At 45.6% G+C, this 13589-nt stretch overlaps 1 protein-coding gene across 2 annotated transcripts in view; it reads left to right on the plus strand.

Annotated features, from left to right (window-relative positions):
• Positions 1–11566, plus strand: part of DRC1 (dynein regulatory complex subunit 1) — a 70394-nt gene extending 58828 nt beyond the window's left edge. For both annotated transcript variants that reach the window (XM_056562990.1, XM_056562991.1), the window contains exons 11-18: positions 78–316; positions 2239–2351; positions 2439–2528; positions 6201–6290; positions 7174–7298; positions 8301–8444; positions 10494–10596; positions 11451–11566. In XM_056562990.1, the coding sequence (XP_056418965.1) occupies positions 78–316; positions 2239–2351; positions 2439–2528; positions 6201–6290; positions 7174–7298; positions 8301–8444; positions 10494–10596; positions 11451–11507 (961 nt within the window). In that variant the 3' untranslated portion in view covers positions 11508–11566. The remainder of the gene's footprint in view (positions 1–77; positions 317–2238; positions 2352–2438; positions 2529–6200; positions 6291–7173; positions 7299–8300; positions 8445–10493; positions 10597–11450) is intronic.
• The last annotated feature ends 2023 nt before the right edge of the window (positions 11567–13589 follow it).

Here is a 13589-nt window from a genome sequence, read left to right on the forward strand (position 1 = left end):
CCTCCCCCGGACCTGCTCACAAACCAGCAGAATGGGGAATTAACCCATTAACCCCGTCACTCTCTCTATTATACCAGACATTTTGCAGCCGTTGATGCCAAGAAGTTCCACGACATCTGGGTGATGAACGAAGAGGAGATGAAGCAGCTGGTGCAGAAGGCGCTGGAGGTGGATCGCATTATACACGAGCAGCAGCTCGGACTCCCATGGAAGGCGCCGGACCTGTGGTTCATGGACAACATCGGGCCCCTGGTGGTGAAGCCCAAGGAACAGAAGTCAGCCGGCGCCCTGGCACAGGAAGTGATCAGAGGCTCTGGTGAGATCACTGGATCATCCCGATCCTTCTGTTTCCTCCTTAAAGGGGTACTCCGCCCCTAGACATCTTATCCCCTATCCAAAGGATAGGGGATAAGATGTCAGATTGCCGGGATCGCTGCGGCAACGCGCTATCATTACTGCACAGAGCGAGCGAGCTCTGTGCGTAATGACGGGCGATACAGGGGCCGGAGCATCCTTATGTCATGGCTCCGCCCCTCGTGACATCACGGCCTGCCCCCTTAATGCAAGTCTATGGTGGGGGCGTGACGACTGCTACGCCTCCCTCCCATATACTTGCATTAAGGGGACGGGCCGTGATGTCATGAGGGGCGGAGCCGTGACGTAAGGATGCTCCGACCCCTGTATCGCCCGTCATTACGTGCAGAGCAAACTCGCTCTGTGCAGTAATGATAGCGCGGTGCCGCAGCTGCAATCCTGGGGGTCCCCAGCAGCGGGACCCCGGCGTTCTGACATCTTATCCCCTATCCTTTGGATAGGGGATAAGATGTCTAGGGGCGGAGTACCCCTTTAACCCCTTTGGGATGAAGCCTATTTTGACCTTAAGAATTTTCGTCATTTTTTCCTCCCCTCCTTCTAAAAAATCATAACGCTTTCAATTTTGCACCTGGACCCATATAAGGGCTTGTATTTTGCGTCACTAATTGTATTTTGTAATGAAATCACAAATTATTTTATAACATAGTTTGCGGCAAAACCAAAATATAAACTTATTTGTGGGGTGAGATTCCAAAAACAAAGAAACAAAATTTTGTTACTTTTGGGGGCTTCCGTTTCTACTTTTCAGTAAAAATGACACCATATTCTGTAGGTCCATACAGTTACAAGGATACCCAATTTATATAGGTTTTATTTTATTTTACTCCTTAAAAAAAATTATAACCGCATGCTCCAAAATTTGTATATTTAAAATTGTCATCTTCTGACTCCCTAGAACTTTTTTATTTTTCCGCATACAGGGCTATATGAGGGCTCATTTTTTGCGCCGTGGTCTGTCGTTTTTATCAGTACCATTTTTGTTTAGATGAGACTTTTTGATCGCTTTTTATAATTTTTTTTATGGTATATGAAGGGAGCAAAAATGCCCAATTTTGGACTTTGGTATTTGTTTACGTGTATGCCATCGACCGTGCGGTTAAACTACCCTTTTATTTTATTAGTTCGGACATTTACACATGTGGCAGTACCACATATGATTATTAAATTTTTTTTATTTTATTAATTTGTTTAAAAAATGGGAAAAAGGGGGGGGGGGGATTCAAACTTTTATTATTAAGGGGTTAATTCACTTTTATAAATTTTTTTTTTTTATCCTTCATCCCCAACAGGTTAAAGGGGTATGGAGTAGAGATCGCTCCGTGCAGCGGATTACTTGGGTGCCGAACCGGAGATCATAGGGGGTCCTAGCGGCCGAACCCCCCCCCCCCCCGCAATCAGACATCTTTTCCCATTTCCTTTGAATAGGGGATAAGATGTCTAGGGACGGAGTACCCCTTTAATCTATTCAATTTTTTTACCCTGTTTTCAGACTGAGCAGTGGGGGAGAGCTTCTGCTGCAGTCAGGTGCCTCTAATGCAGTGGTCTTTAAAATGTGGCCCTCCTGATGTTGAAAAACTACAATTCCCAGCATGCCCGGACAGCCGTTGGCTGTCCGGGCATGCTGGGAGTTGTAGTTTTGCAAAATCTGGAGGGCCACATTTTAAAGACCGCTGCTGTAATGTAACAGGAAGCTGTCAAGAAGAGTGTTCTGTAAAAGGAGTCCAGGGGGAGGAGCTAATTTCTTCTGGCTTCGATTAACCTTTTACTCCTGCGTATTCTGCACATGCGATCACAGGGTCAGTCAGTAGTAATAAGCCGGGATCAGTCGTTGTTCTGTAATTTCCTCCTTTATGTCTCGCGCAGGTGGCAGCCGAAATATGGCGACACCTGATGACCAGGAACACTCCGACCCGTCATCTCGGCTGTTATCTCTTGGGACAGTGAAGCAGATCCTAGAAGTGCTGTGCGATGAGTCTGTAAGTGATCGTGGGGAAGGGGGAATGTGAGCCGGGCGGCTGCAGAATGGTCCTGGGATATCATCAATGTAATTTCCCTTTTCTCAGGGATTCCTGATAGAGAAAAAACTGGAGCAGCTGCTGTCCCCGCTGGAGAAGGACGAGCGCTCTCTCATACAGCTGGACGCCATATTCGGGGTAAGTATAGAAATCTGTAGTATAACGTAAAGAAATAAATCCTATATACACTGATACTATAATAACTTAGTACAGAAGTATAGACCTTATAGGGATTGTGATAAGTTATCACTGAGCTCTGGACCCTATAGACTCTATAGTAGATGTTATCACAGAGCTCTGGACCCTATAGACTGTATAGTAGATGTTATCACAGAGCTCTGGACCCTATAGACTGTATAGTAGATGTTATCACTGAGCTCTGGACTCTATAGACTCTATAGTAGATGTTATCACAGAGCTCTGGACCCTATAGACTGTATAGTAGATGTTATCACTGAGCTCTGGACTCTATAGACTCTATAGTAGATGTTATCACAGAGCTCTGGACCATATAGACTCTATGGTGGATGTTATCACTGAGCTCTGGACTCTATAGACTCTATAGTAGATGTTATCACTGAGCTCTGGACTCTATAGACTCTATAGTAGATGTTATCACTGAGCTCTGGACCCTATAGACTCTATAGTAGATGTTATCACAGAGCTCTGGACCCTATCGACTGTATAGTAGATGTTATCACTGAGCTCTGGACTCTATAGACTCTATAGTAGATGTTATCACTGAGCTCTGGACTCTATAGACTCTATAGTAGATGTTATCACTGAGCTCTGGACTCTATAGACTCTATAGTAGATGTTATCACTGAGCTCTGGACTCTATAGACTCTATAGTAGATGTTATCACTGAGCTCTGGACTCTATAGACTCTATAGTAGATGTTATCACTGAGCTCTGGACTCTATAGACTCTATAGTAGATGTTATCACTGAGCTCTGGACCCTATAGACTCTATAGTAGATGTTATCACAGAGCTCTGGACCCTATAGACTGTATAGTAGATGTTATCACAGAGCTCTGGACCCTATAGACTGTATAGTAGATGTTATCACTGAGCTCTGGACTCTATAGACTCTATAGTAGATGTTATCACAGAGCTCTGGACCCTATAGACTGTATAGTAGATGTTATCACTGAGCTCTGGACTCTATAGACTCTATGGTGGATGTTATCACTGAGCTCTGGACTCTATAGACTCTATAGTAGATGTTATCACTGAGCTCTGGACTCTATAGACTCTATAGTAGATGTTATCACTGAGCTCTGGACCCTATAGACTCTATAGTAGATGTTATCACAGAGCTCTGGACCCTATCGACTGTATAGTAGATGTTATCACTGAGCTCTGGACTCTATAGACTCTATAGTAGATGTTATCACTGAGCTCTGGACTCTATAGACTCTATAGTAGATGTTATCACTGAGCTCTGGACCCTATAGACTCTATAGTAGATGTTATCACAGAGCTCTGGACCCTATAGACTGTATAGTAGATGTTATCACAGAGCTCTGGACCCTATAGACTGTATAGTAGATGTTATCACTGAGCTCTGGACTCTATAGACTCTATAGTAGATGTTATCACAGAGCTCTGGACCCTATAGACTGTATAGTAGATGTTATCACTGAGCTCTGGACTCTATAGACTCTATGGTGGATGTTATCACTGAGCTCTGGACTCTATAGACTCTATAGTAGATGTTATCACTGAGCTCTGGACTCTATAGACTCTATAGTAGATGTTATCACTGAGCTCTGGACCCTATAGACTCTATAGTAGATGTTATCACAGAGCTCTGGACCCTATCGACTGTATAGTAGATGTTATCACTGAGCTCTGGACTCTATAGACTCTATAGTAGATGTTATCACTGAGCTCTGGACTCTATAGACTCTATAGTAGATGTTATCACTGAGCTCTGGACTCTATAGACTCTATAGTAGATGTTATCACTGAGCTCTGGACTCTATAGACTCTATAGTAGATGTTATCACTGAGCTCTGGACTCTATAGACTCTATAGTAGATGTTATCACTGAGCTCTGGACCCTATAGACTCTATAGTAGATGTTATCACAGAGCTCTGGACCCTATAGTAGATGTTATCACTGAGCTCTGGACTCTATAGACTCTATAGTAGATGTTATCACTGAGCTCTGGACCCTATAGACTCTATGGTGGATGTTATCACTGAGCTCTGGACTCTATAGACTCTATAGTAGATGTTATCACTGAGCTCTGGACCATATAGACTCTATGGTGGATGTTATCACTGAGCTCTGGACTCTATAGACTCTATAGTAGATGTTATCACAGAGCTCTGGACCCTATAGACTCTATAGTAGATGTTATCACTGAGCTATAGACTCTATAGTAGATGTTATCACTGAGCTCTGGACTCTATAGACTCTATAGTAGATGTTATCACTGAGCTCTGGACCCTATAGACTCTATAGTAGATGTTATCACAGAGCTCTGGACCCTATAGTTGATGTTATCACTGAGCTCTGGACTCTATAGACTCTATAGTAGATGTTATCACTGAGCTCTGGACTCTATAGACTCTATAGTAGATGTTATCACTGAGCTCTGGACTCTATAGACTCTATAGTAGATGTTATCACTGAGCTCTGGACCCTATAGACTCTATAGTAGATGTTATCACTGAGCTATAGACTCTATAGTAGATGTTATCACTGAGCTCTGGACTCTATAGACTCTATAGTAGATGTTATCACTGAGCTCTGGACCCTATAGACTCTATGGTGGATGTTATCACTGAGCTCTGGACTCTATAGACTCTATAGTAGATGTTATCACAGAGCTCTGGACTCTATAGACTCTATAGTAGATGTTATCACTGAGCTCTGGACTCTATAGACTCTATAGTAGATGTTATCACTGAGCTCTGGACTCTATGGTGGATGTTATCACTGAGCTCTGGACTCTATAGTAGATGTTATCACTGAGCTCTGGACCCTATAGACTCTATGGTGGATGTTATCACTGAGCTCTGGACCCTATAGACTCTATGGTGGATGTTATCACTGAGCTCTGGACTCTATAGACTCTATAGTAGATGTTATCACTGAGCTCTGGACTCTATAGACTCTATAGTAGATGTTATCACTGAGCTCTGGACTCTATAGACTCTATAGTAGATGTTATCACTGAGCTCTGGACTCTATGGTGGATGTTATCACTGAGCTCTGGACTCTATAGTAGATGTTATCACTGAGCTCTGGACCCTATAGACTCTATGGTGGATGTTATCACTGAGCTCTGGACTCTATAGACTTTATAGTAGATGTTATCACTGAGCTCTGGACTCTATGGTGGATGTTCCTGTATAGATACTATATGAACTGTTTCCATGGGGTTTACTCTTCATAGCAGCTGATACTGTGTTATTAAACGTATAGGGACGGCAGAGACTTAATAGGGATATAGATCAGTGGTGTGACCCCGGCTGACCTCTTCTGTCCATACTTTCCATATATGAGGTTCCCTATCGCCCTATATGTACTGTCAGGCTCCACTAGTTTTTGGGAGGTATGAAAGCCGCCAATCACACTCACTATGGCCTCTCCACATCTCCTATAGACCATAATAAAGACTTGTGCATGCAAATGGGGCAACAATGTAAAATGTGGCCCCCGGATGAGGCCAAGTAGCCATAATGTGCAGGGATGACCCCATTGCTATAGACTGAAGACCCCATAGTGGCCGTATATAGTCTTGCACCCCATGTTATGTGATTTATCATATAATCCTGATCCCCTCGCTGCACAGGCTCTGCACATAGAAGTGGAGGACGACGTCTACAGGCTGGTGGAATTCTTTCTGAAGCACAAACAGCAGCAGCAAGAGCGACCCCCACAGGTAGGAGAAGCCATTACATCTGCTGCTAAATGGAGAAGCAAACATATCCACTAAATGTGTCCTAAGAGGCTGGAGAAGGAGAGGGTGGGTCACATGACACTCTTCTTTCCAGCCTGACTCCACGGGCCAGGACTCCTCTTGTGTATTTGTCAAAGGGGAGGAGCTTACATATCCCAGTCCTTTATTTCTGCTTAGTGTATAAAAGCTTAAAGGAAGAGATGACAACACAGGGGGCGCTCCCCGATGAGGTGTATCCGCTGGTGTGTACCCTTCACCACACTTAGGGGATATACCCACCTTAAATGAAGCTGCACTGGAATGTTGAGCAGATAACGTAAGGGAAGGTAATCGCGGTTGTTGGCTGCTGCACTGTTGCCGGTATCGGACCCCGGTAATGGTGACCGATAGAGAATAGGGAAAGGTGAATAAGGTAAAGAAACCGGTTAGCGGAGGCGCTGCACAACTGTGGTCATGAAGAGAAGACTCGAGCGGCACAGGACAATAAAACTTTTATTGGTATAATTGGGGACAACGCGTTTCAGGTTGATTATGTTCAGTTCTGGATTGCTGGTTGTGGGGGCAACCAGCAACCCAGAACTGAACATAATCAAACTCTGGTATGCCGAAACGCGTTGTCCCCAATTATACCAATAAAAGTTTTATTGTCCAGGGCTTCTCGAGTCTTCTCTTCATGACCACAGTTGTGTAGCGCCTTCGCTAACCGGTTTCTTTACCTTATTCGCCTTTCGCTGTTTAGTGTATACTATAACAAGTTCATCATTGATAGGATGTTATAGAGCGGCCTTATTCTTATAGGAACTTGGCCTAGTACCTGAGGGTCCTCATCTGATCCTAATCCTCATCCCTCTCTGCTTTATTTAAGGATGAAGAAGAATCTGAGGGGTCTGATGATGCCCATCTCCATCCACCCCACTCCACAGACCTCATCCACCCCAATGACGTTCTGGGAGCGCTTAGAGCCTTCACCATGGAGCTCCATCACCACAGGTCGGTCTTCTCAGTCCTGGATGTAGCAGAGCTCTGTTAGTATGGAAGCCCTGATAATCTGGGATGTCACAATAGCCCTAGGTTTTGTGTGTCATTCACACAGCGGTCCCAACGCTAACGTAAAGAGGATAGGCGTGGCGGCCTTGGGACATTGCGAACCCCTGGCCACACCTATCTCCTTTACGTCAGCATTAGGACCGCTGTGTGATTGACACACAGGTCCTCAGCGCATGCGCCCTCCATCACATCTTCTTGCACGCAGTGAGTTCTCTGAGCGCTCGCTCCTGCTGCCCCCAGCTCAGTGCGCCTGCGCAGAGAGAGGTAGCTTGTTCAGAAAACTTGCCACACGCAAGAAGATGTGATGGAGGGCGCATGCGCTGAGGACCTGTGTGTCAATCACACATTGGTCCCAGCACTGACATAAAGCGGACAGGCGGTCTCAGGGCTTTGCCACTCTCTGGCCATGCCTATCTCCTTTACATCAGTGTGGGACTGCTATGTGATTGACACACAGATCCCCAGCACGTGTACCCTCCATCACATCTTACTGTGCATGGCAAGTACTCTGAACAAGCGCTCACTTTCGCTGCCTCCTGTCTTGTTCAGAGAACTGACCATGCGGAAGAAGATGTGACGGAGGGTGCATGTGCTGAGGACCAGTCACACATCCGTCTACACGCTGATGTCATGGGGATGGGTGTGGTGGCCTTGGAGCATTGCTAAACCCTGGTTACACCTATCTCGTCAGCCTTTGGACTACTGTTTGATTGACACACAGGTCCTCAGCGCATGCGCCCTTCATCACATCATCCTGCGCACACCAAACGAGCGCTCCCTCCCTCTGAAAACCTGCGCTCCTGCTGCCTCCTGACTCAGTGCGCCTGCGCAGAGGATAGGAGCTTGTTTAGAGAACTCGTTGTGTGCAAGAATACGTGACGGAGAGCGCATGCGCTGAGGACCTAGTTGCACTTTAAACTATAACAATGTAAATTATATTTTTAGGGAGAAGCCACATTTGAGACAGTCGGGGCCAGAAGAGCGGGACAGCAGTGAGGATGCCACCTACTGGAAGGCAGCCGCGCAGGTCATCCCCCAATCACGGCTCACCGTCTGGGAAGCCTTGGAATCTGCCATGGAGAAATATTAGTACGTCCGGTACCTTGTATCCTACATATAATTGCTGCATAACATGATGCAACAGAGCAGGGGTTCCCAACCATGTTCCCTCCAGCTGTTGCAAAACTACAACTCTCAGTATGCTTTTGGCATTTTGGTTGGGAATCACTACAACAGAGTATAGGCCATTAGGTAGAGACAAGCAGCACTAAATGCCGGAAGAATTCACATCTGACGGTAACTAAACTGCTATAGACCGAGCTGCATGATGCAGCCCATAGTGAGCCTTCCTGGCAGAGGTGCGCGCAATGAGTGACGTCATCACACGTGCCGCGCAGGACACCGGGACGCTGACGTCCTGCGCATCGCTTGCGATGATGTCACTCACCACGCGCACCTCCGCCAGGAAGTCCCTGCAGGGAACAGGGAGGTGTAAGTGGAAGGGAGTTACCTACTCAAACTTGGCTACTTACTACATAAGGGAGGACCTGCCTACCACTAGGGGCTAACCTATCTACTCAGGGCAGTGCATACCAACAATGGTGCCTCCAGCTGTTGCAAAACTACAACTCCCAGCATGCCCAGACAGCCTTCAGCTGTCCGGGCATGCTGGGAGTTGTAGTTTTGCAACAGCTGGAGACACCCTGGTTGAAGAACACTGACTTAGGTGGTATAATTGTTTAAATGGGAGCCCTACCTGCCGGGGGTCAAATCTATCTAGGGGCCTTTCTACCTACTGGGAAGACCTACCTAATCATCAGGTAGGGCTCCCCCATATGTAGACAGGCCCCCAAATAGATATGACTCCCATCAGTGATGGGGATCATATCTATATGGGGGCCTATGTACCTACTGGGGAGCCCCACCTGATGGGGGTCATATCTATCTGCGGACCTGTCTACATATTGGGGACCCCTACCTGATGGGGGTCATATCTATCTGCGGACCTGTCTACATATTGGGGACCCCTACCTGATGGGGGTCATATCTATCTGCGGACCTGTCTACATATTGGGGACCCCTACCTGATGGGGGTCATATCTATCTGCGGACTTGTCTACATATTGGGGACTCCTACCTGATGGGGGTCATATCTATCTGCGGACCTGTCTACATATTGGGGACCCCTACCTGATGGGGGTCATATCTATCTGCGGACCTGTCTACATATTGGGGACCCCTACCTGATGGGGGTCATATCTATCTGCGGACCTGTCTACATATTGGGGAGCCCTACCTGATAGGGGTCATATCTATCTGGGGGTCTGACTACATATTGGGGAGTCCTACCTGATGGAGGTCATATCTATCTGGGGGTCTGACTACATATTGGGGAGCCCTACCTGATAATGGTCATATCTATCTGGGGGTCTGACTACATATTGGGGAGTCCTACCTGATGGAGGTCATATCTATCTGGGGGTCTGACTACATATTGGGGAGCCCTACCTGATAAGGGTCATATCTATCTGGGGGTCTGACTACATATTGGGGAGCCCTACCTGATAGGGGGTCATATCTATCTGGGGGTCTGACTACATATTGGGGAGTCCTACCTGATACATATTGGGGAGCCCTACCTGATGGAGGTCATATCTATCTGGGGGTCTGACTACCTATTGGGGAGCCCTACCTGATAGGGGGTCATATCTATCTGGGGGTCTGACTACCTATTGGGGAGCTCTTCCTAATGGGGGACATATCTATCTAGGACTCTGTCTGCCTACTGGGGGAGCACATCCTTCCTACCAACTGGGGGAGACATATCTATCTGGGGCATTATTTACTTACTAGGGGAGCCCTACCTGCCTGACTACCTGATGAGGGGACAGACCTACCTGATAAAGGGACATACCTTCCTGAAGGGGCGACTACCTACTTAATTGGGCGGACATACTGATCAGGGGCCCTATCCACCTAATGGGGTGACATACTGGTCTGCCTACTAAGTATCTATTTATAAAGACCTTATTTACAGACCATTTTGGTTGAAATTATTTTATGTACCAGGACAAGTAGATTGTGTTCCATTTTAGTCCCTTTTTTCCACACCCTTGTCATTGTTTTTGTGCATTTCAGTGACGTCCTGACCGGTCGATCCCAACTGATCACCGAAACGTTGTCTCTGAGACAACAGAACACGGAACTGAGGATGATGTTACATCAATACCTCAACTCCCAGGTAAGAAGATAACGGGACCTGAATTCCCAGCTATGAGACCTGTTTTTGGGCACAGCCATGGGTGCTACGTTTGTCTTATTTTTAGATCTGACCATGGGTGCTACGTTTGTCTTATTTTTAGATCTGACCATGGGGACTACGTTTGTCTTTTTTTTAGGAACGACCCATGGCCCATGTTTTTCTTGCTTTTGGATATGACCATGGGTGCTACGGTTGTCTTGTTTTTAGGAACGACCCTGGGCCATGTTTTTCTTACTTTTGGATCTGACCATGGGTGCTACGTTTGTCTTATTTTTAGATCTGACCATGGGGACTACGTTTGTCTTATTTTTAGATCTGACCATGGGTCCTACGGTTGTCTTGTTTTTAGGAACGACCCTGGGTCCATGTTTTCCTTGATTTTGGATCTGACCATGGGTCCTACGTTTGTCTTGTTTTTAGGAACGACCCTGGGGCCATGTTTTCCTTGATTTTGGATATGACCATGGGTCCTACGTTTGTCTTATTTTTAGATCTGACCATGGGTGCTACGGTTGTCTTGTTTTTAGGAACGACCCTGGGGCCATGTTTTCCTTGATTTTGGATATGACCATGGGTCCTACGTTTGTCTTATTTTTAGATCTGACCATGGGTGCTACGTTTGTCTTTTTTTTAGGAACGACCCTGGGGCCATGTTTTCCTTGATTTTGGATATGACCATGGGTCCTACGTTTGTCTTATTTTTAGATCTGACCATGGGTGCTACGGTTGTCTTGTTTTTAGGAACGACCCTGGGGCCATGTTTTCCTTGCTTTTGGATATGACCATGGGTCCTACATTTATGCCTTGCTTTCTGTTTACTATTTTTATTTTAGATCAATGCAGAACTGGAGATTCCTCCTACACGCACCCTACAGGTGGACACTGCCTGATACCGAGCTATGGATAATATATAGTGAACTCTGACCAATAAAACTGGAGACAGAACCTCCGCTCTGTGTCATGTGATGTATCAAGTTCCCTCGCAGTTATGACAAACGTTCCGCCATCGTATTAATTATCAGAATGTCCGTGTGAATGCAGTGACGCACATGACGCCATCGTACGGTGTTGTCAGACATGTCCTTTAATCCAGTGTTCATCCAGGAATCATTACAAAACACAGAATAGAAAAATAATCACATGATGAAGAAACGGATCCCCCTTAAATATCTGTGTCCTGGGTGCAGCCTCCAGAGCTGCGCTCCTCTCGTCATCACAGGATCCTCTGCTCTCACTTACATCTTTAAGGCTCATATATCCCATTTAAAGGGGTACTCCGCTGCTGGAGCCAGGAGCTCATGGCATCATAGCCCTGCCCTCTCATGACATCATGCCCCGCCCTCTCATGACATCATGCCCCGCCCCCTCAATGCAAGTCTATGGGAGGGGGCGTGACGGCAGTCACGCCCCCTCCCATAGACTTGCATTGAGGGGGTGGGGCGTGATGCCATGAGGGGGCGGGGCTATGATGTCACGAGCTGCCGCCTCCGGCGTTCGGAACAGTTTGTACCCCTTAAATGTACCCCTTAAATGCTGAGAATCCTGTACATAACAGGCAGTGGTTAAGCTCCATCCTGCTGAGCCATTGTATCTAAGCCTGTCATTTATGACACTGTCTGATGAGCTAATGTATTTAAAGGGGTACTCCGGTGGAAAACGTATTTTATTTCATTTATTTTTTTAATCAACTGGTGCCAGAAAGTTAAACAGATTTGTAAATTACTTCTGTTAAAAAAAAATCTTAATCCTTCCAGTACTTATTAGCTGCTGAATACTACAGAGAAGTTCTTTTCTTTTTGGAACACAGAGCTCTCTGCTGACATCACAATCACAGTGCTCTCTGCTGACATCTCTGTCCATTTTAAGAACTGTCCAGAATGGGAGAAAATCCCCATAGAAAACCTATGCTTCTCTGGACAGTTCCTAAAATGGACAGAGATGTCAGCAGAGAGCACTGTGGTCATGATGTCAGCAGAGAGCTCTATGTTCCAAAAAGAAAATAATTTCCGCTGTAGTATTCAGCAGCTAATAAGTACTGGAAGGATTAAGATTTTTTTAACAGAAGTAATTTACAAATCTGTTTAACTTTCTGGCACCAGTTGATTTAAAAAAAAGTTTTCCAACGGAGTACCCCTTTAAAGCTATCATGTGTGATACTCTCTGCTTAGTCCATATATCTAAGACTTTCAGCTATCATGTGTAATACTGTGCTGCTGAGCAAGCGTATCTAAGCATGTCATGTGTGATACAGCATTGTAGCCAAGCCTCTGTATCTACACCTTTTGTGAAGCTGTGTCTTAAGCCACTGTATCTAAGCCTGTCATATAGGATAGTTTGCTGAGCCCAGTGTATCTAAACCTATCTTAGGTGACACTGTCTTTTGATCCACTGTAGCCTCTGTATCTGCACCTACCCTTTGTGATACTGTCTGTTCCGCTGTATCTAAGTTTGTCATGCATGATACAGTCTGCAGAGTTGACTTGTCTAAGCCTATCACGTTTTACTGTCTGATTTAATGCACCTAAGCCCAACATGTGATACTGTCTGCCGTGCAAATGTATTTAAAGGGGTACTCCACTGGAAAAAAAAAAAATAATAATCAACTGGTGCCAGAAAGTTAAACAGATTTGTAAATTACTTCTATTAAAAAATCTTAATCCTTCCAGTACTTATCAGCTGCTGTATGCTCCACAGGAAGTTATTTTCTTTTTGAATTTTCCTTTCTGTCTGACCACAGTGCTCTTTGCTGACACCTCAGCAAAGTTCATTTTAGGAACTGTCCAGAGTAGGAGAGGTTTTCTATGGGGATTTGCTCCTGCTTTGGACAGTTCCTGACATGGACAGAGGTGTCAGCAGAGAGCACTGTGGTCAGGCAGAAAGGAAATTCAAAAAGAAAAGAACTTCCTGTGGATCTTACAGCAGCTGATAAGTACTGGAAGGATTAATATTTTTTAATAGAAGTAATTTACAAA

The sequence above is a fragment of the Hyla sarda genome, chromosome 3 (genome assembly GCF_029499605.1).
Source record: "Hyla sarda isolate aHylSar1 chromosome 3, aHylSar1.hap1, whole genome shotgun sequence".
Classification (NCBI taxonomy): domain Eukaryota; kingdom Metazoa; phylum Chordata; class Amphibia; order Anura; family Hylidae; genus Hyla; species Hyla sarda.